Source organism: Fringilla coelebs (assembly GCF_963513975.1).
Source record: "Fringilla coelebs genome assembly, chromosome: 15".
NCBI classification, from domain to species: Eukaryota; Metazoa; Chordata; class Aves; order Passeriformes; family Fringillidae; genus Fringilla; species Fringilla coelebs.
The window spans coordinates 13,912,655-13,934,160 of record NC_140041.1 but is presented as its reverse complement, the minus strand read 5'-3'; the positions used below and the strand labels follow the sequence as shown (position 1 = coordinate 13,934,160).

The window sequence follows — 21,506 nt, the reverse complement described above, 5'->3', positions numbered from 1 at the left end:
TCTCGCGAGAGAGAGCGAGAGATGGCGGAGCCGGCGGCGGCGCGCGGGAGGGGGCGGGTACGTTACTGCGCGCGGCCGCGGTGCCCGCACTGCGCATGCGCCCAGCCCTGCCCGGCTCGCCTTTCTCCTCCTCCTGCCCCCTCCCTCCCCCCTGCAGTGCAGCTAATGGGCTCGCCCGGGCTCCCCGCGCTGCAAGCGGCGGGCGAGTCCAAACTCCTAGGAAGGGGGGGAGGGAGGGAGGGATGGGGGAGCTAGGTGCCTGCGCTCCTTGAGGGAAGCGTCGCCATAACACCCACCGGGGCTGGGGTGCGCGTCCAGCATGGGGAGCCCCCAGCACTCCGATCCCCTGGGACACGGGCTGCGCCGGGCCCTGGCTGAGCGTCCCCGAAAGAAGCAGCGGCCGCCCCTCCCTCACCAAGGGGAGGTGAGGGGGTCCCCGGGTCGGGGTTAGGCCCGAGCCCCCCCGGGCTCCCAGGCCAGGGGCGCGCAGGGTGGGAGCGGGATGAGGGTTTGGTGTCCAAGGGGGATTTACTAAAGCCCAGAGAGCAAACGCTGCTGTCCTGGCACGCCTTGCTCCTACGCTGTAGTGCGCATCAAGCTCCTTAATGGAGCAAGATCTGCAGGGGCTTAGAAGTAATTTAAGTTCCTACTACACCTGCCGACTTTTAGTCTGGCTTCTCCTGTTCCAGGAATGGAATTTAAGTTACGTTAGCAACAGAAGGTTGTAGCTGGTAAAGCAGCTACTGCTTGTGTAACGTGGCTGCCCACACTTGCTTTGCTGGCTGATGCTGATGGAAATAGGCAGTTCATTTGGAAGCTCGTCTACTAATTAAACTTAGATAGTATTTCCTTTATTTTAGACTGCGTTCCTTCTGAACGGGGTTGCATCTGTTGTAAAATGTGTATGTGCCTCTATAAATATACATGTTCTGGTATTGGATTATCTGCCCACCATACAGGGGTCTTTCACTGAATCTCAGCTACTTGCCCGGCATTTTGATCAAAGTATCTGCAAAAGCAGATATTGGTATCTTTCACACGTCAGACACCGTTCAGTGTCTCAGGTTTAATGTTCATGCCTCAGCAGAAATGTTGCCTTTAGAAAAGAAAAAGGTTTTTCAAGTGTTGCTGTGTTGAGTGACCTTGCTGCTGTCAGCATCTTAGTACATTCCCTTTATTGAGCATTATTTTGATTCAGGGTTTATCTTCAGGGATGATAGAGAGTTACTGTTTTGCCTTAGCTCTGCAGTCGCTGGTGTCGTGCAATTTATGCAACATGCAATGTGCTACACTGCCAGAAAGTAATCACCTTTCTTCCCGTGGTCAGTTGAGTCTGGGGTTTTGTACAAGGAAATCTGTGTTATTAGCAGGTAAATTCAGCAGGCTGGATTACAACACCCTGTAAATATAAGGTGAAATTTTTATTTCCCATAAGACTTCAGAGTCATTTTTCTTGCTCGTAAACCTGGTGCTTGAAGGGATATTGAATCCAGGGGAAAAAGGAGGATGCATCTCCTCAGGCCACTGTAAATATCTCTGCCTTGGTACTGTAATAAAAATGTGTTGCAGGCAATAATCACCTGTGATAAATTACATTTGCAGTGTGTAAAAAATTTGTCTGTAAGAAAAAGCTGTTCAAGGATGTTTGCAAGCACTGGTTGGAAGAGCTAGAGACACATATTGCTTGATGAGATGAGAATTTCTTTCAAACATGACATGGCTAATAAAGGTTCAGAATAGCTGGAAGAGGCACCCTGCACTTTAAAGAGTCCCATCATTTCTGTATTTGGAGGTTACCAAGGTTGCTTCCAGCTCCAGCACTCCAAAGCAAGTCTTGAAGAGTCCTCACATCTACACAGGAGTGTAGAGCTGCATTATAAGGTGGAATAAAAGTATTTAACTCAACATTTTCACACTGGGCAGCTTGAGATGCACGTCCTGTTGTGCCTTTTCTTTAGAGCTTACTCACAGCACCACGAGAAAACTTACTTGTGGGAATCCCGGATCCCGAAAGGTGAATTTATCCTTCTGTTGCTCCACAGGTACTCCCGAAGCAGCCACTGCAGTGCTAGGTGGTGGCACACGTGCCCTGAGAAATCTGGTTCAGAATGCAGGGTATTAGGCAGGAGGTAATGTTTGCCAAGTTCAGATTCCTCTTCAGCCTTAGAGGAACTATCAGTAAGGGCTTGTCCAGTCCCCTGAAAGATAATTCATAGGTTTTCCCCTGATGTTCCTATCAAACAGTGAAACAACCAGTGCCTATTACAAAAATTGTGGGGAGTGAACAAAGTTGTATTATGAAGGGTCTGATCAAAAATCTTTTTTGCTGAGAAGAAATCAGACTTCTTTCATGGCTCAGCAAAGATTGCAGCAGCATCGGAGTGTCTGTGGTGGAGACATCAGCACAGGGCAGCCGGCAGGCAGAAGCAGCTGTTTGATTAGTGACAACCTGGGCTAGACATAAAATTGCAGCAGAAGATAAATGGCATTTACAACCCTATGACTAATGTGCTGAGCTGTCCCTATGGGTATGAATATTTCAGAGATCACCCATGTTGGAATTGAGCAGTGGTTCAAAAGGAACACTGAGGTCTAAAATTCACTCTTATCACCTGCTATTGGCTGTTGGATGAACAGCCCTCCCCCCGCAAGCTCAAATCCAAAGATCAGCTGAGGACATTATCCTTAGGGCACCTCTCTCTTGAGATGCTCATTTCCACTTCCTCCTCTGCACGTGAGTAAATAGTTAGAAGGAATCACATTCCTCTCCATTGAGCCTGCTCTGTGTGATAAATACCAATTAGTAGCAACAGCTAAGAATTACAACTTCTGTCCCTACAAGGGAATAGTTGAAATTAGGCAAGAGAAAGTGAGGATGGAAACACTAACAGTGTTCAATGCTGTTCAGTCTTGCAGAGCTCTCTGCAGTTCCAGCTCTGCTGGCATGAGGTGTTACTTGAGAAAGAGCATGTGTTGCTTCACCTGTGAAGGGCAAACAAGGCTAACTATGATGCAGAGGTGATATTCCCTGTTTTTCCTCCTGTGGAAAAATAGATCTGGAAAGTTATGATAGTAACACCCTCAGTTCCCAGAGCTCAGTTGGTAGCAGGGCACAATTTATGGGCTAAGTAACAGATTGGGGCCACATTTGCATAAGAAAGATCGATGCTGCTGTAAATTACATCCTGCTCTCTGCAATACCATAATTACACACGTTAAGGTCTGTAAACATCATGTTTAAAGACAACTGAGCCCAAGCACATGCTAACCTATGTGTGTCTTCACCTTACCCATGCAAGCAAAGCCTCTTACTGGTTGAGGGCACTGTGTAGCAACAGAGCTGGAGTAATTTTTAGGCTTAGTACAACAGCAGGAAAATTGGACTGCTGGTTTTTTGCCAAATTCCACAGTAACCCTTATTGCTTTTAACAAATACACCTTTGACCCATTCAGTTGCACTGGCCGTAGCTATTTTGTGCTCCAACCATGAGTTAGTGAATTATAAAAACTACTTATCTTTAGGGTGTTGGTGGCTTTTTTGTTCTCAGGTACAACGATGAAAAAAACTTACAGAGATGCAGAGATGTATTCCACGTGCTTAACTGAGTAACAGCATGCACATACACACGAGGAACACTGCCAGCACTAACAGTGACATGGCCCTGGCTTCACATGACTTGTCTGGGAGGGGACAGGCAGCTCCTGCTTGGAAACACACCCCCATTGCCCTTGCCTAAACCCTCATAAGGCTTTGACAGCAGTAATGAAAAGTGAGGAGTTGAACTCTGGGCTCTGAATAGACACAAAGGACCTCTCCTAGGCTACCATCAGCAGGTGGTGAGCAAAGAACAGGCAGCCAGAGTTCAAGGGTGCTTGAAAAGATATGATAGAGACTTTGAGGAAGTCATTAAAAGGCAATGTCGTGTCTGTGTGAAGTCCATTGTCAGCTTTTCTAGGAACAGGGTTTCCCCTAAAACCGTGCAGTGCTTGGTAGGACATCAAATACCACGGCTGGTCCTGTGTCTGTACACACAGAGGGGCTGATATGCAACTGTTCAGGTGACCAGGTAAGTGCTCCTGTGTTCTTTGTTCTCTATGTTCTGAACTTTCATGGATAGTCACAGCCTTTTTTCTCCCAGGAGCAGTTTTCCACTGTCTGTGCTGTATAAAGGTGGATTTCAGTGAAGTAAGAGCTACACCAGAGGCTTCAGGAGGAAGGCACAAGTAATCCCAGAGAGCTGGGGTGGGCAGCCAGTCCATCACAGCAGATGGAGCTGTTTGAGCTGTGCCTGCCATGCAGGTCTGGCTGGTGGGAGAAGGATGCGGTGCAGGGAAAGGGCACCTGTGCTGCCTCAGCTTGAGGCTGTCTGGGCATCAGAAGTATGAGAACAGCAGGCATGGGGCATAAATAATAATTCACATGTTTAAAAAAATGTAAAAAGTACAGCAGGGTGTTTTTCAGAGTCTACTCAGATTATATTGAGCATTTTAAAACACGACTTGGACAAACTAGCTTTTTTTCAGTAACAGAAGTGGAAAATTCAGTGAAAACAAGATCTGTGACTTAATGAACAGTTTTTGGGCAAATGAAGTTATACATGGAAATTATAATATTAAAAAAATCTATTAGAATTCTTGTTTGACTACTGTATGTTTCCTCTTTAATGTCAAGAGTGATTGGAAAAGCAATTACTTTTACTCTAGGGTTGAGAATTTGCTTTGGATCAAATTTTGTATTAACTAATTCGAAATAACTGGAAAGGAACTTTTTTTTCAAGCAGTATTAGTTCTAGCTGATATTTGGAAATAGCTGCAGGCAGCTGAGAGCTTCAGTGGTTGATTTGAGGCTGTAAAATATGCCAACATGAGAGCAGTGCCAAGCAGCTGAATGGCTTTTTTGTTTGCTGAAACAGCCATGGTTACATGAATGGTTTTTTAATGTATTTGGTGTATTCTGAATCAGGAGAGACATTACACAATAAAAAAAGAGTAGGTAATGAGATGTTGGGGAAAACCTACTCCATCCAAATTTTTCTGGGTTTAATGTAAATAATGTAGAATTTTATCCTGAAAAGTGGCTTAATAAAGGCAGTGTTCTGAAACAGAGGCTAAGCAGATGTGGCAGCTCTGCTTTGAACTGGAAATCTTTGCCCAAGTCAGCCTTCTGTCATAAATTGATTATTTTAAAAAGAGTACTAGAAATGTGATTGTAATTTTAACTCTTTCCTAAATGCACAGAATATATGACTCAATCAAGTAATAGCTCCTCCTAAAAACTCAAAGCAGAGTCACATTTTTTCCGGTGCTCTGCTCTGGAGCTCTTCACATGCAAAGGTGTCAGCAGGTTTGAGTCAGCACTGCGGATGGAGGAACCTCTGGAGCATCAGCCTTCCAGCTCAGTGAGGCTCCCCTTTCACATCTGCCTCTCCTAATCTAGTGTTGTCTGCTACAAAGTCCTCAGAGCAGAATAATCTCTTTTAACCACAGAAAACTATGGCCAGCACTATTTACTTTACTGTCCCAGCAGAATAATTGGATATTGCTCTTTTCAGCTCCCTACTGGGTGGTTGTAATGATAGGGATGTGCACAGCCTAAGAGCAAATAATAAGAGTTATAACCAAAAAAAAATTCCAAATAGAAAAAACTTACAGTGAAGGTTGTCAAATACTGGAACTGATTTCCCAGAGAAGCTGTGAAATCTCCCTCTGTGCAGACACTCAAGTGTTCAAAGCTCTGAACAACCTGTTAAGAAAGCTGCAATGGAGTAAAGCCTCAAAGGAATGGATTATTCAAGCCTGACATATTTCAAGCTTTAGTAGTGTTTCCTTGGAGGCAGTGGGCACACCTGCCCTGAGAGGACCCGTGTGACATGATTGGCATGTAGTGGATGTTAGGTAACGTGTGATTAGAAGGTCTTTTAAAAATTAAGATAAGATCAATTTAAATTTGGCCTGTGGCATGTTATTTATGCTGTTCTCTTTAGGCTAGCAGGTCATTTTTGGTTGTTTCTTATGGGTATTCTTCACGAGATATATTAGAGTTCAACTGTATTTTATCAATAAAGATGTGGCTGGCAAACAATATATGAGAGGAAAAGAAAATCCCCCAGACTGGCTGTGGTAGCTCACAAAGTGCAGTAGTGAGGAGCTCTGTGTCTGGGGATGGACAGGAAGCCCTGGGACACTGCAGGTTCTCCAACACATTCTCATTTTAAGCAATAGCTCCTTAGAGCGCTTCTCTTGCTACCTTTTAGTGCCAAGGGAGACAAAGTGAACTTGGATTTGGTTTCTTTTTAAGACTGCTACCAAAATTCAGCATTTCCCATAGAGTACATCCAACCCTAGTGTTGAAATACAGGGTTGGGAGTTGGCCTCAGGGTTTCAAGTTTCAAATCCCTTTTTGCCTTATTTTTCTTTTTTCCTTCTCAGAACTGTCTTATCAGTTTCTTCCACTAAAATGTGTGGTATGGTGGGCTGGCCTTGCTCTTTTGTGTCTGTGAGTAAGCAGGAAGGAGGTGCCTGATTTTACTGTCTCATGCCCTTTGACCTGCATACTAATATGTAATGTAACAGAGCTGGGAACACCTGTAAATAGAGTTGTATTTGTAAGAACATACCCAGAAGGCTATAATTTCAAATCTAAACCTCCTGACTAATACAGGATTTCTTTTGGACAGTTTATTCCTCCTTTCTGAAACACTGCAAGAAGAGTACTCCCAAGAGGCTTCCCTCCATCACAAGGTAATAGAATATCATCTTCCTAATGAGTAATTTTCCAACTGTACCCTAGACAAGAACGTTTGAACCTTCTCTGTGCTTGCCTTTGTACTTTAGGTAACAGTTTGCCTGTGCTTGATATTCTGCTGAGTAGGAAAAGCAAAATGGATTAAGTTCTGCAATCCTCAGTAATCTGGCTGTCATGTTGTTAGAAGTTGTGTGTTTGTTCTTAAAGACCATGTGAAAGCAAGAAAATATTAAGGAATGTTTAGTTAACTTTTGCTAGTTATATTTGATGATAAGACTGCAGAAATATAAAAACAACTATGCAGTAATCTCTAGGACAGCCAGAACAGGGCCTGAAATACAGAACCCCTCATGGCCATGGCCAGCAGTGATGCCCCAGCAAACCTTGGGTTTGATTGGTTTGATTTATTTTTTAAATTTCTTTTAACAAAACCATCAACAAATGGTCAAGCCAGAGCCAAATGCAGGGAGATTCTTTATGAGATGGCCACATGCCCATTTAGGACTTTAACTCCCTAAGTGACCATAGCAGGACTTGAAGCAAAGGTTATTTTCTTACTTACCATGTTCTTAAACTGTAACTCCGAGTTTGAGTGAAGGCTGTGGGGCTCTATTGTGTTAACTCTCTGTGGCCCAAACTCATTTTGTTTTCATCCTTGTTTGTTTAATTGCATGTTGTCATTATGGAAGAACATATGTCCCACATTATCATTTCCTTACAGCCTGGGAAGGGCTGGAGTAGCTACTGGGTGCTGCAGTGTATTCCCAGGCTAGATCAAGGGAGGAAGTCTTAGCCCAAGACACAGTGACACAATCAAAAGCTTTGGTTTTGGCTGTTCTCCCATTTTTCCTTGTTATCCTTGCATCCCTGTTAATCTTCTGGGACACTACTAACTCCTCAAGAAATAAGGGCATTTTTCTTCTCAAGAACTCAGCTTTGCTCCATGGCCAACACCTAAAGGATGGAGCAGGACAGGACATGGCACAGACAGTAAATATTTTACACTTCTAGCACTGAACTGCAAGTGGAGGTGATTTGCTGTTGTCTGCATCATATTCTGCCACTCTCCAGCTGGCCACAGTTCACTTACTTGGATTACCTTTTATTTCAGATGGAAACAGACTCTGGATATTCCTCCACAGCTGAGCTGCAGAAGCAGGTAAAGGCTCCAGCTCATCTTAAGGAAGCTCATGCAGGTGCTTTGGAAGGCTGAATGTGTTGAATCACCTTCTAAGAGAAGTGACAGACACATCCTCATTCCGAACATTTTTGCATAATTAGGAGCTCATCTCTTATCACTAAAGCAACATTTCCCCAGCATTTTTCCCTTCCAGTGGACTGCAGCTACAGCAGCGAGTGGGGAAGGATCTGTTATCTATCCTTGTGTGGCAAGAGCCCACCACAGTCCCCCATAACCAGAGCTGTGCCACCTCACTGGGCCTGGTCCTGCTAAACTCTTATGGCCAGCTGATGTGCCCCAGTCTCTTTACCTTGCCAGCAGCAACCCTGTTCTGCACTTAAGGAATTTGCCAACTTCTACAAGCACTTTAAGAGCAAGAACTCAAGCAATCCATGAATTAGTTTGGAAACTACTGTGCTGTAGCTGTTGGCATGAGGAGAAACAGGGTATTAAGCACTTGGACTTGATGAACAAGATTTGTTTTTTCTATGTAAACTTCTCTACTTCTACATCTCATGTAATTATAGTGTGTGGGATTCATGTAATCACTTCATCATATGCAATAAAAACACAGCCTCAAAACAAGACAGTTTCTAGCCAAAGGGCTGTTAAAATAGCTGAAGTGCTGAACTTAAGCTCCTCTCTGTCCTGTCTCAAAGCAGGACATGCACAGTGTCTGTGAGTATTAGGAGTTACAAAGGTTTGAAACTCTTGAGCTGGAGGATATTAAAGCAACTGAAACCTTATTTGGGCTAAATGGAAATTCTGACACTTTTAAGACAGAATTTTTGTTTGGTATACTCTTCAATTCCAGGAGAAAAAGCATTTATAGGATATGAGTCTGTTAAAAAGCTCAAAGTTTTCTATAACTTCTGTAACCTTTTTTTTCCTAAAGAATATGTAAGTGATGGTCCAGGGTCTAAAGATTAAGAAAGTCTTACATCAGCATGCATGGGTCATAACATGGATGCAACTGGAATTATGAAACTGCTGAGAGAGCAGATCACTGGTCCAGAATCCAGCAGGCACTATCTGATGCTGGAGAAGAGACTTTTGCCAGCCTGGCATTTGCACTACAATACCCCTGTGATAACAGTGGCAGCTGATTGCACTGCTCTCACATCAACCCATAGGGTTCACAAATATCAAACTGTAGGGCAAGAGTCCTGTCAGTTCCTTCCTCCCTATCTGCTTTTTCGATTAAAAAAAAAAAAGGAGGTGATAGGAGGAAATGGTTGGTTGTTTGTTTTAATAGTGAATGCTTCAGTGCTAAAGCAAAGTTCTGTCCTGGGACAAATAAATATTGCTTATAAGTCCTGGGCCACATTTAATGTTCTGTAGCTGTTACAGAATCTCAAAGCCATGCAAAGAGGATTCCTTTATATTGCATTACCCTAAAGCACCTGCATTTGGCATTTCTCAGAGCTGCCTCTCTTGTTTGTCCTCTCTGACAGGAGGTGAGCAGGACTGCAGCTATGAATCACACTGTTTTCACTCCAGTCTGTTTGTACAACACAATACCACAGTTAAAAAACAGGAAGGACAGAGGAATGAAGAAGACAATAGCTGGTTATTATACTATTGCATTGATTTTTTAAAAAACATTTACCTTGCAGATAAATGTAATTCATATTCCCCCACGAAAACCAAATTAATTGCACTCCAGAACCAATTCCAACTTGGACTACTCTAAAAGACAGATTGTTAATTATTAATTTGTTGTATATAAACAACTTTGTTTCAAATATTTTAATATTCAAATATATTGAATACTGCTTTTTGAATATACTTACTCCTGTTAGCCAGGTCATCTGAGCACAGCAGTTCTTGACTGCTGTGGGGAGAAAATACTACATCCTGGGAGGAGAAATACTGAGGGAGGGAGGTGATGAGGTGGAGCACCATTCCTTATTGCTGGTGTTCCTTTCCCACTGCTCTGAGTTATCCAGAAGCCCCTGGAGCTATAGCCCTCCAGGTACTGAGCAGCATGCCAAACAAAAACAAAGAGGGAAAAAATCAGTGGTCCTTTCTCTCCCTTTGGTTATACCAAAGAAATTCCACATCAGTCACGCACCAGATCTCTGTAAGCATGACAGATGGATGATTATAAACAATATCCCACAACAGCTTTGTTATTGTGTTCTTCAGAGTGTGTGTGAAGTAAAACAGGCCATCACAGGACTGCCTTCATCATTTCAAATACCAAAAATGCCAGGGCAGGACACAGCAGCACGTGCTCACTCTTGTTGCTTCTCACAGGGAAAGAAGCTCTCGGATGCCTTGAGGATCAGTGCCTACGTCTTCAGTACAGGCCTGCTCATGTTCACTGCCCTGGTGAACACTTCTTCTTGGTAAGAGTGTTCAAACAAAGCAGCTTGAGGAGAAACTTTTCTGTGGAAATGGGCAAAAGTGGATGAATAGATGGGCAACCAAGCACTGTTATTCCCATTCCAGGTTTATGCAGAAACTAACTTTAGGCAATTTCTGGCAAACAGCATGGTTGGAGTTCTACGACCATATGGAAGGAGATGAGTGGTCAATCTTCCTCGTTGGTGAGTTTTAACAATGCTTCTCAGGAGAAATAATCAATGTATTACGTATTAAAGGGAGACATGGACAAGCTTCCCAAACTCACTAATCCTCCCACTGACAAGCACTGGCTTGGAAGGTACCCACAGGTGATGTGGTACAGCTGTTCTGCTGTTGGATGGGGTCACCATCAGGGTCCTGTACAGATTAAAAATCTGATCTTTTTGCTGCTACTGAAGTGGCTTCCCTGTGAAGACACTATGCTCCTTTGAGAACTGAATGACTCAGTAGAACTAATAACTAAAAATTTAAGTAAATTTAGTGAATTCTACTCTTACTGTAGTACTTACAAAACTCTTCTATGATTAGCAGCTGGTGAACAGAACTGGTAGGGACCTTGCAAGGTTCTAGAGATCAAGTCAACCTTATCCTACTTGGATTTAAAAGCAAGAGAGGCCTCCCACCCACCTAGAAAAGCCTTTCCTTAGCTTCAGTTATGTCATGTTTCAACCTCTGAGACATTTGTCTGCTCTGACCTCCTTCCCATTCTTTGATCTTACCTGGATGTCAGAATTTACCAATATTCCATTTTAAAGCATCTTTGGGCAGGGGATACACCTTTGGCACATCTGGGTTCCAGCAAGGTCCTCTGGGTACTGTGCCAGTGCATTTTGTTTCTGATTCCGCCATAGTTCCCAATTCATTCACACATCTCTGCTCTTTCCTCATGCCACAGGGGCTGCATTGGTGCCTGCACTTGCTTTCTGGGGCTTCAATGGAATCCTTCTGGTGGCTGATATAACAGGAAAGCCAACTTTCATTACTCGCTATCGCATTCAGCTGGGCAAGAATGATCCTGTAAGTACTTCTCACTCTGCCTTTCCTGCTGGCTAAACACTTCCTGCAGTCTCTTAGGCCAGGAATGGGGAGAAGAACCTGTTATGCTTTTGTCTTGCAACCAGGTAGGATTCCAGGGGGATCAAGTCCAGTCTTGTATACCCACTGTAGGGAGGAAGCCAGATCCTGTTATGAGGCTACTGATCATATCTGCATTGACTGTTTGTTAAAGAGCTGATCCCAAAACTAACTGCCTACAAGTCTTAAAGCTTTTCATCCTTCCAACTAAAACTGCATTGCTTTTTTCTTAGTCTCAAGTCCTGACTTCTCTTTTGCAGGTGGACAGAAAGAAACTGTGGAAAGCCATCTACACAGCGCTGGGTAATCAGTTCTTTGTCTCCTTTCCCATGCTTGTGCCCATGTTCTACATCATGAAATGGTGGGAAAACACCTTCAGCAAGGAGTTACCAACCTTCCAATGGTTTCTTGTGGAGCTAAGCATTTTTACTGTAGTTGAGGAAATTCTCTTCTATTATACACACAGGTGAGCTGAGCACAGGAACAGGTGCTTGATTTTCCTCCATGGCTTTAAGTTTATACTCATACCTCTGTTCCACCAATCTTGTCTTTATATGGGAAATCTTACAGATCCTGAAATCCACCTTTACAACATGAGGCCTTGGTGCTGCCAGTAACTGTAGTAAACAAAAATAGGTAGAATTTTAAAGGTGGAACAGCTTAAAAGCTAAGGAAGAAACAGAACAGGCAGTCTTTCACAGAAGCTGTAACCCAGCATTCTTTGGAAAGAACAAGACTGACTATCCTGAAAGACAAAAATCTCAAGGGTCAGTGACTGATCTCTGTTCCCTTGTGCAGCACCTACAAGTTAGGGCCTGACTTCCAACACTGCAGGATTTCCAAACACTGACACCAACATTAGAGGACAGAACTAAAGGAAGGAAGACAAAAGAAGCAGAAGCAAGCACAGTACTCTGAAAAATCTCTAGGTTTCCCTTTAGGACAAATGCACCCAAAAAATGTAAATGCAGTTTTTTACCAAGGACCCATGGAAGTGAAAATTCTGATTCCTTGACAGTTGCCAGGAGAAAAAGTCAAAGCAGTAAAAGCATAAAGTGAGTCTTCCCCTAATAGTACTCCCAGATTTAAGTAAATAAGTAATTCAGGGACTTTGATTTATGGGATTTATCTGGCCTGAGTTTATCATAAGCCAGTGGACACATAAATTGAATAAGGGCTCAATACAGAGAGCAAAGGAAGCAAGGAATTCTACACTCTTATTGCCAGCCGCTCTGAAATCTTTATGTTAGAGGAGACACAAGCAAGTCCCCTGCAGAAATTCTGTGTTCTGTTACTCCTTTTTTGCAGAGCTCAAAACCTGCCTTTCTGTTTACTCTGCCTAGGCTTGTTCACCACCCAGTGCTGTATAAGCACATTCACAAGAAGCACCACGAGTGGACAGCCCCCATCGGTGTGGTCTCCATTTATGCTCACCCAATAGAGCACATAGTAAGTGGATTCTCCCATGGTCACCCTCCAGTTGCTGTGTGGAGTGTGATTTCCATGGCATGAGGTGGAGTGGTAAGAGAAGAGAAGAGAATTTGCCCTTAGAGGCTTCTTCCTTAGGAAGAGGAAGCTGAGCTGCATTGCCAAGAAGCTTGGCTCTAGGAGGGTTGCAGTAATTGTTTATACTGGATTCCAGCAGCTTTCAGAGCATAGATCCAAGGGCCTCCAGTAGATAAGGAAATGACTGGACAGGGCTTCCCATGAGCCCCAAGAGGACTGGGAGCACAGACAGTGCTTTCAGCAAGAGATATGACAGCCTGAGTGATTGTGTGGATTTGGAAATCTGTCAGGATTTTTGTGGTGGTTGCTAGCATCAGTATTTGCAAGGAGTGTATCCCAACACCCCTGCAGCTGAGACTTCTCAGGAAAACACATCCCACCTTCAAATATTCTACTTAAAAATTAAATCTCCTGTTACCAATAGTCCTGGGCTGCTCTGAGGGTCTCCCCAGCTGACAGTCTTTGGACAGCATAATGATTGAGGAGCCCAGCTGAGCTGTGCTGGTGCAAGCAGCTGGGTCTGGGCAGCCAGAGCCATTTGTGCCACGGGCAGAACACAGTGAAGAGCTGCAGCAGGGTTTGTCACATTGCTGTGTGTGTCTGCAGGCCATGCCTTTTCACAGTGAGGTTTCCCAAGGGCAGATTCAGCATTATTCCAAGGTGAAGCTGAAATTCACACCTCAGATTCCAGGGTGATTTACTGGAATCATGCTGTACTCACCCAGGGTTTGGAGTCATGTCTAACTTCACCTGCAGGCTTATGGAGTTTGGGCTATGACAGTGGTTTGCAATAGTAGAATTCTCTTATCTCTATTATTACTTTTTGGATGATTATGTAATTTTAGTAAGGTGTTTGCAGAGAGATCTTCCCTTTACACTGTTTGCACAAAACAAACCAGTGTGATGGATCACCAGCTCCCAGGAGAGTCTGCTTGTAGTGGACCCATTAATGAGGTATTTTCTTCTCATTTCCAGGTCTCCAACACTCTGCCTGTCATGACTGGCCCGATGATCATGGGATCTCATATTGTTTCAGTCTCAGCATGGTTCTCCATTGCTCTCATAACAACAAGCATTTCTCACTGTGGCTACCATCTGCCCCTCCTGCCATCTCCAGAGTTCCACGACTTCCACCACCTCAAGTATGTCTGGGCACTGCTCAGCTTGCCATTCTCTCCAGGGAAAGGAGCTTTCCCTGCCAGTGGTGCCTCTCTGCTGGCACCACTGGCAGGCAAAGCTCCTTTCTGAGGGTCAAGTGGGTTTGCCTGACTCATGCACCAGCAGAGCAGCTCTCCAGTTCACCTGAGAGCAGGCTCAATGCTTCCAGTCCTTAGAGCAGTTAAACTGGGATTTCAAGGCATTCCAGCCCTGTTAGGGACAGTTCTCTGCAAGGTTGTTCCTAGAAGTTCAGAATACACTTCATATGATCTAAAGACAGACCCAGGGCAGGTCACACAGGTAAAATAAGCGAGCCTGCCAGTCTGTCCCTCTCCCATGCACTGGGATCAGTAACACTGATCAGATTACACTTTGCCCAGACAATCACCACTAACCCCTCCTGACAGAGATTCTCAGCCTCCTGTGCTGGACAGAGAGCAGTTGTAGCAGACTGTTCAAGGATACATACCTGAGCAGTGGAGAAACATTCCCATCTCCTAGTGTGCACTACCTTCAGACATGCTGCCCAGAAATGTCTGCCCTGCTGCAGAACCAGCCCAGGGGACTGGCTGGTTCAGTCACCACATGCCAGGACAGGGATCACTGCAGAGCTGAGACACTCTGGGTGGAACAGCTGTGCCAGCTGGAGCACATCTGCTCCACATCCCAGGACAGCCAGGTCTTGAGAGCACGTGGGGCATGGAAACGTGGGTGTCCAGTGCTCCCACAGCTCTGAGCTGCGCAGGAGAAACAGCTGCTGCTCAGTGCCACCAGAGAGAAGCTGCACAAGGTTCACCCAGGCTTCCACAGAGCTGCCAGAGACTGGTGCAGGGGCAGGAATCCCATGGACAGATTATCAGGGCTCAGAAAGAAATGGAAAGAGGAAGGGCAAGGTAACCTCAGTAACTTCCAGTGATGTTTATCTGTGTTTGGTTCTCAGGTTCAACCAGTGCTATGGAGTGCTGGGCGTGCTGGATTTTCTGCATGGCACAGACAAAATGTTCAGACAGACCAAAGCCTTCGAGAGACACAAGGTCCTGCTCAGCCTCACACCACTCTCTGAAAGCATCCCAGAGCCACCAAAGAAAGAGGAGTGAACCAGCCCAGCAGCTCTTGGCCAGCCTGGTGATGAGCAGAGTGAGAGACAATGATTTATGCCAAATAGTATTTTAATCAGAAAACAAATTCTTGTCCACACATAACAGATCATGAAGCTGAAGTTAAATATGCTGCTTTGAAACAACTGCACTTTTGCTGCCATTGTTTTCTATATAAGACACTTATAAAAAAACCTGCTCTAGAAATTTATTTTTAAAATTTAATGGTTTATCCGTTACTTGCACTAGTTCTTAGATCCACCTGCCTGTTTATGAGCCAGGTGTGTTCTGGGTCACATGGCTCAGGGTTCTCATTATTAAGGTTTTGGCATCAGACTCCACATGTGATGATTTGGCCTTTCTTGTTGGCACTCTATAGAAACATTTTAAGTCACTCCATCTATGTGTGATACAATTAACACAAGCTTTTGTGACTCGGAGCACTTGGGACACAGGACACAACCCCGTGGACAATCACTGGGGCCACAGCTTTAGAAACACTCCCCTGCACATGCAACAAGGGCCTGACTTGCTGTGAGCAGTTGTTATGCACAGGAGGCGAGGACAGGGCTGAGCTGGGGTTGCCACAGCCTCATCACTGCTCCAGAGAGAGCTGCACACAGAGGGAGTTTCCCCTTGTGGGAAGGAGAGCTGGGAGCTTATGTGGTTCATGGCATCACCTCCTCCTGCTGAGCGTCCCCTCACTCTGAGACACAACCAAAATTCTGATAAATTCCAGAGATTTTCCAAGGAAAGCAGAGTCCCTGCTGTCCTGAGCTGTGTGGAGATTAAGGAACCCCTCTAAGAAAGGACCCAAAGCAGCCCCCAGAACAATATGCACATTCCCAAGTACCCACAGACCACCCAAGACATACTGTGAATTCTCTCAAGGATCTTCCTAAGACTCAGTCCTGCCTGGGAGGCCTGGAACAAACACATCACATTGCTCCCCAGTGCTGGAGCAGCCCCTCCAGGAACAGGCACACAGGGCTGACCTGTGCTGCACTGACCATTGGTCAGCCCACTGGCCCACAGCCCTACCTGTGGAACCAAAGCCACTGCCCCTGCTCCTCTCTGGTCCCCACAACTGCACCAGGATGAACTCAGCCCAGTTACCTGGCCACAGTTCCCTGGGGAGGGCAAGTCAGCAGAACAGAAAACCCAGGCACCACTGTCTTTTGAACTTTTTATTTTTATACATTTTTTTTTGTATTAAAAAGGAAAAAGCATAATTACCACAAATTACAAAGGACTAAAGCATTACTAGAATAATGAATCACATCAGCCTAGAAAGCAGATACTCTGAATAATATTAATGTTATAATACAAGCTCTCATTCAAGTATTTTACATTTTTCTCTTTTCCTTTTATACGTGATGATGATCCTAGCACATGGGTCAAAGATTATGTACTATCAACAGAGATGGATCATGTACAGCAGGCCGTATTAACAAGATTTTCCTCCCAGGTGATACATGGTCTGTGATGAGTCATTTAAAGTTTGTCTCTACTATAAATGCAGCTGAAGAAGGTCGCACACACTCTCTAGTTTTGGGAAACAGAAGGCTAAGGTTGGACACACAGGGTTTGAGAAGGGCCAGCACATCGAACCATCACCCCTTTAGCTCCAGGCGAGCGAGCAGAAGGCTGCACTCGCTGGGATGCAGCTCAGTGGGTGTCTCTGAGCCGCAGATCCAAAGGTTTCCAAGCCCAGTGGGACCAGGACAGGCTGGGGGGGGAAGACGGGGAGCAGGGCTGCACCAGGGAGGCTTGAGGGACCAAGTGGTGCCAAGCACCCCCTGCCACTGGCACAAGCCACCCTGGCGCAGGGCTGACCCTGGGGAGAGCAGAAGGATAGCGTGGGGAGCTGGAGGGAGCCCAGCCCGCTCCACATGGGCCAGCTGGCACCCAGGGCACCCCCTGCTCCTCTGGAGCTTCCCACCAAGGGGATGTGCTTGTCACAGATACATCGGTCCTATGTTCAAGTGTCTGCAGAAAGTGAAACTGTAAACTACTCCTGGAAATGCTGCCCTCCTGCCACCCGCTCCACACCACCGAGATGAACGTTTGCTTAGAAAAAGAAAAATGAAAAACTCTCTTATCTGTTACCTGTATTGGAATCTTTAAAAAAGGTCAGTGAGGCATTTAACATCAAGTGTAACAACCCTCTCAAGAAGAGCCCAGCATCCATTTCAAACAGTGACAAGTGACATAACCAGCCTCAGAGACAGGAGACAATAAGCATTGCAAACACAGCTTGCTACATTTACAGTTTTCCTTTTTTTTTTTTTTTTTTCCTTTTGATAAAATAACTGGGAAGGCATGAACAGCTAGAAGGCCCCCTCTGCACTGCCACGTGGAACGTGGCAGGACACTGAGGTTAAACACATCAGTTTGTTACAGTACAACAATCAGTCCCCAGCAGGGGCCAAAACTCAGGGACCCCACCGGCTACAGTGAAAAGGTGCCATCAGAGGTGCCAGGGGGGGCAGCAGAAGAGATGGACAGGCAAAACCAGAGCAGCAGCATCATTACTTTTCAATTTTTTTTCCCCAAATGAGCACAGCAAAGCAACTAAGCCTCCTCAAAAACACACCTTCCACCTCCACTCTGACCCCACACCACAGCTCTGTACCTGCTGCAGCCACCTGCATTCAGACAAGTTAACCTCAGCAAGGAGGAACTCCTGAGCAGAGGGGCAGGATGAGGAAGGCTCCCCTGACTCAGCCTCCCTCAGCCTCTCCAGAAGCAGCTGGGGCTCCCCCCAGGCTCCTCCAGTGGCTGGACACCAACACCATGCAGCTCTCGTGAGCTGTGGGACAATCAGCACTCACAGGAGCATGTGCACCCACTCAGTCCTCTAAAATTCAAAACAGCAAAACACATGGTGGAGGCGAGGCATTCGAACTAAGAGCAAGGCCTAACTCCCTCCTCTGCAGAAAGGTAAGAGCATCCTCAAATGCAAAGCCCCTCTTGGACAGTTGTCCCTTTACCCAGTGGGGACATGAGCCTTGCTGTGGCCACTCGTGACCCAGCTGGGCACAGAGCAGGAGGGAACAGTTCTGTGCTCCCTTCCCTGCAGGAACACAGGGGTGAGCCAGCAGCAGCTGCCTTGGGCTGTCACGTCCATCTTTGCTCTGTCCTGCCCACTGCTGTCCCATGGGCAGCAAAACAAGGCACACGGTCCACACACCTGGAGGGCACTGGGACCACTGGGATTGCTCTTCTGACCCACCTTCCCCTGGGTGCACACACCAGTGTGACAAACCACTGACTTGGCAGAGGGGGAAGGGAAAACATTTCCATGCCAAGACTAGATCCTCAGAATCAGAAATTAAAAATTATATAAAATCAGTATTTTGGGAAATTCTCTGGGAAATGTCCTACCTCTTCTACAACCCAAGCAATTCCACAGTCTGCTCTACAAGCAACAACTCCATAGCAGCAGCTCATCCCTCCCCATTTCCTATGAATTTGTTGCTTAAATGCAGAAAATTGGCTTCAAGAGAGCCACGCACACAAGCCAACAAAAGGAGCAACAGACACAGCAGCAAGGATCACCTGTGGCACATCCAGACCTGCCTCCACTTGCAACAACCAGCAACACATCTACAGTGTCCTTGATCGACTCTCCAGCCTCCTCCCCAAATCTGGGACAAACCCACCTATAAATGTAACCTCAGAGATCTGACTCCAGCTCACAAGAGGGGAAATGCAGAGATAACAGTCACGGCCACAGCACTGTACAAGTGTTACTTTTGCCCATCTTGCCCAGTTCCTACCCCACAACCCCAGAGCACTGCTGCCATAAGGGAGATCCACAGCCTTGGATGGGCTTGCCTGCTGTAGTCAGGCCTGTGAGTGGCACCAGCTGCAGGGTGGCATGGCAGGGCTGGACGGACCAGGGCAGGATCACAGCACCAGGAAACAGCCAAGTAGCAGCTCCCCAACCTCTCAAACCCAGCTGTGCTTTCCATTCTAGCAGCAGTTCATGAAGCCACTCCACTCAGACCAGCCCACCTGCCCCCAGGAAGGCAGCATCCTGGAGGCAGTGTCAGTTTGGGAAGGGATGGCCTCAGCCAGGGCCCCACAAGCACCCACAGCCACTGCTGATGGACAGCCTGGCCGTGCTTCCCCTCTTGCTGCTGCTCTCAGCTCCTGGCTGCTCTCAACCACCACCCTGCAGCAGCTCAGGGACAGCCCTGGAGAGATGATGACTGCTCCAAGCTACGAGACAGCTCTGGATCAACTGGATCCCTTGGGAAAACTGTTCAGTACCAGCTTGTGACTTTGGAGAAAGGGCAACACAAGGAGCTGCACCCTTGGAGTGGTGCATCCACACTGCACATAGCTCTGGAGCTCACAGGGATGGAGCCTGAGCCACAGCCAAGCCTGGTATCCCAGGGACCCAGCAGAAGGAGCAAGGCAAGTGGGTCTGGCTGGAAAGAACATGACTTTCCAGTGCTACCTCTGGAGATGCTCCAGAGGTAGCACTGGACATCTCCGAGATCTCATGCCTGACACACGCCCCTCACAAAGGATCCAGCTCACAGCCAGGATCCACCTGGTGCTGGGTTTAAGGATGAATCAAGTAAATGCCACAGCAGCTCTGCAGTCACCCGCTGCCTCAGCTGAGTAAGGAGCTACACGGTGTCATCTCAGCCCTTGGAAATTCACAGGGGCTGTGCCCTGAGTGGGAGACTCCATGCAGGCGCCTGCCACAACACAACACACAAGGAAACCCAGGCCAGAGCTCTCTTGTGCCAGGCAGGGCTCCTGCTCACCCCTGCACAAGCCCCAGCACAGCCCTGAGCCAGTGACTGCTGTGGGACAGCTTTCCCAGGGCTGCCTCACTCCCTGGCAGGTACAGCAGAAGCAGCCCTCGCTCACAGCCAGGAGCAGTGCCCCCAGCTGCTGTGACAATCTCCCTGCTCACTCCCCAAGCACGCTGGAAGCACAGACAGGAGCAGAGGCACCTCCTGCCCAGGGAGGGCTGGGGATGTGAGCAAGGCCATGACAGAACAGTCACTGTAGTGGGGACAAGGCTGCCACGGCACCGACAAAGCGGAGCAGAGTCCTGGATGTGACTGCCATCAGCCCCTGCCCCAGGAGCCTCAGGCCTGGCAGGGAGGCTCTGTGATGGGGGAGGCATCCGAGCGAGCTGCGGGGTCAGAGGAAAGGCCGCAGGGAAGATCAGCTCGGCAGCAACGCTGCGAGGAGTCTCTGGGCCTGGGGGGAGCCAAGAGCCCAGTGCACCCCAGGGTGCAGGAAGCCAACAAGCCTCCCCGGTCCAGCTCCACCATAAGGCAACTTTTTTTTTGTGTGTTTTTGGGGTTTTTTTGTTTGTTTTTTTTTCTTTTTTTTTCTTCAGTAATATTTCCAAGGAAGAAAGCAAAGGGAGATGTGTCTTTTTTTAAAGAGTTTTTCTGTTGTTGTTTTAAAGGGGTTTGTGTTTTTTTTTTTTTTTTTGTTATGTCATTTTTTCCAAGGGAAAAGGAAGAGAAAAGCTCCTTCTTCAGCAAAGTCCTGTCTTTGCAAGTGATGGGCATTCCTGGGGCAGCGGGTGCACCGTCCACACAGGCTCGAGTCCAGGTGCCTGCCAGCCTCCAAACCAGCCATCCTCACAGGAAGGAGTCAGAACAAGCCTATCCTCAGCAAAGGTCCTTTGGTTGACTTCCAATTGTCCGTGACAGAAGGGAGAGGTGCACAGAGGGAGAGCCAGACCCTCGGGAAGGTGAAGACGCTGGGGAGAAGGGAGCAGGAGAACGAGGAGGGCGATGCTCCTGGGCAGAGAGCGGCGCTGGAGAGGCCCCGCCGCACGGGGAACGAACGGGAGGCGCCAGCCGCGTCATGGAGGTCAGAGGCTCCGCAGCATCGGCACACGCTGTGGCTTCGGTCCCCCACTGGGGAACCTCGCTCCTCCGAGCTTCCTGAGCGGCTGCCCCGCCATCCCAGGGGGACACACAGGGGACTCGTTGGGGCCACACAGAGCAGACTTGTTTTGGTAAATCCAGACGAACTTCTAGCAATAATTTAAAACTTGATATATATATATAATAATAAAAAAATCTCCCCTTTCCAACCCAGCCAGAACACATTTTTTGTTTTGAAGAGACACTAAGACATGAATGTGTGCACAGGAGGAGAGACAAGGGAAAGGTTGGGTCTGCTGGGAGCGGGTCTGGCTCTGGTCAGGGTAGTAATAGCAAAATGGTGTTTTGGATGCAGATCGTCTTTGCTTTCCAGCCACGCGAGAAGAAAATCGTGTGCGTTGAAGTTTCTCCCAAGCAGCCTACTCCTGGGAACCCACCTTCCAGCTCCCTTCCTGTCCCACCCCCTCATGTCTGCCCTTCTCCAAGCCATTCCCCACCACCCC

The 21,506-nt window shown here is 46.9% G+C and overlaps 1 protein-coding gene across 4 annotated transcripts; it reads left to right on the top strand.

The window, feature by feature from the left end:
- Window positions 1-296: 296 nt before the first annotated feature.
- FAXDC2 (fatty acid hydroxylase domain containing 2) lies at window positions 297-21,475 on the top strand. 4 transcript variants are annotated; one of them, XM_084216102.1, is made up of 11 exons: window positions 297-424; window positions 3,948-4,067; window positions 6,678-6,741; window positions 7,857-7,904; window positions 10,185-10,276; window positions 10,380-10,477; window positions 11,191-11,312; window positions 11,630-11,835; window positions 12,713-12,818; window positions 13,851-14,017; window positions 14,974-21,475. In XM_084216102.1, the coding sequence occupies exons 4-11, from the start codon at window positions 7,857-7,859 to the stop codon at window positions 15,128-15,130; spliced, it is 996 nt and encodes a 331-aa protein (XP_084072228.1). In that variant the 5' UTR covers window positions 297-424; window positions 3,948-4,067; window positions 6,678-6,741; the 3' UTR covers window positions 15,131-21,475. The 4 variants fall into 4 exon arrangements, with proteins under 4 accessions (XP_084072228.1, XP_084072229.1, XP_084072231.1 ...); XM_084216103.1 differs by having other exon boundaries at window positions 300-424; window positions 3,957-4,067; XM_084216104.1 differs by having other exon boundaries at window positions 337-424; window positions 3,937-4,067.
- Window positions 21,476-21,506: the final 31 nt, after the last annotated feature.

What these genes read in the sequence shown, in the direction of transcription:
- FAXDC2 (XM_084216102.1), top strand. Translation starts at nt 7,857, where the DNA reads ATGGAAACAGACTCTGGATATTCCTCCACAGCTGAGCTGCAGAAGCAG. An exon ending in CTCTTCTATTATACACACAG is followed by an intron (nt 11,836 to 12,712) that starts GTGAGCTGAGCA and finishes TACTCTGCCTAG; the next exon opens with GCTTGTTCACCACCCAGTGC. An exon ending in CTCACCCAATAGAGCACATA is followed by an intron (nt 12,819 to 13,850) that starts GTAAGTGGATTC and finishes TCTCATTTCCAG; the next exon opens with GTCTCCAACACTCTGCCTGT.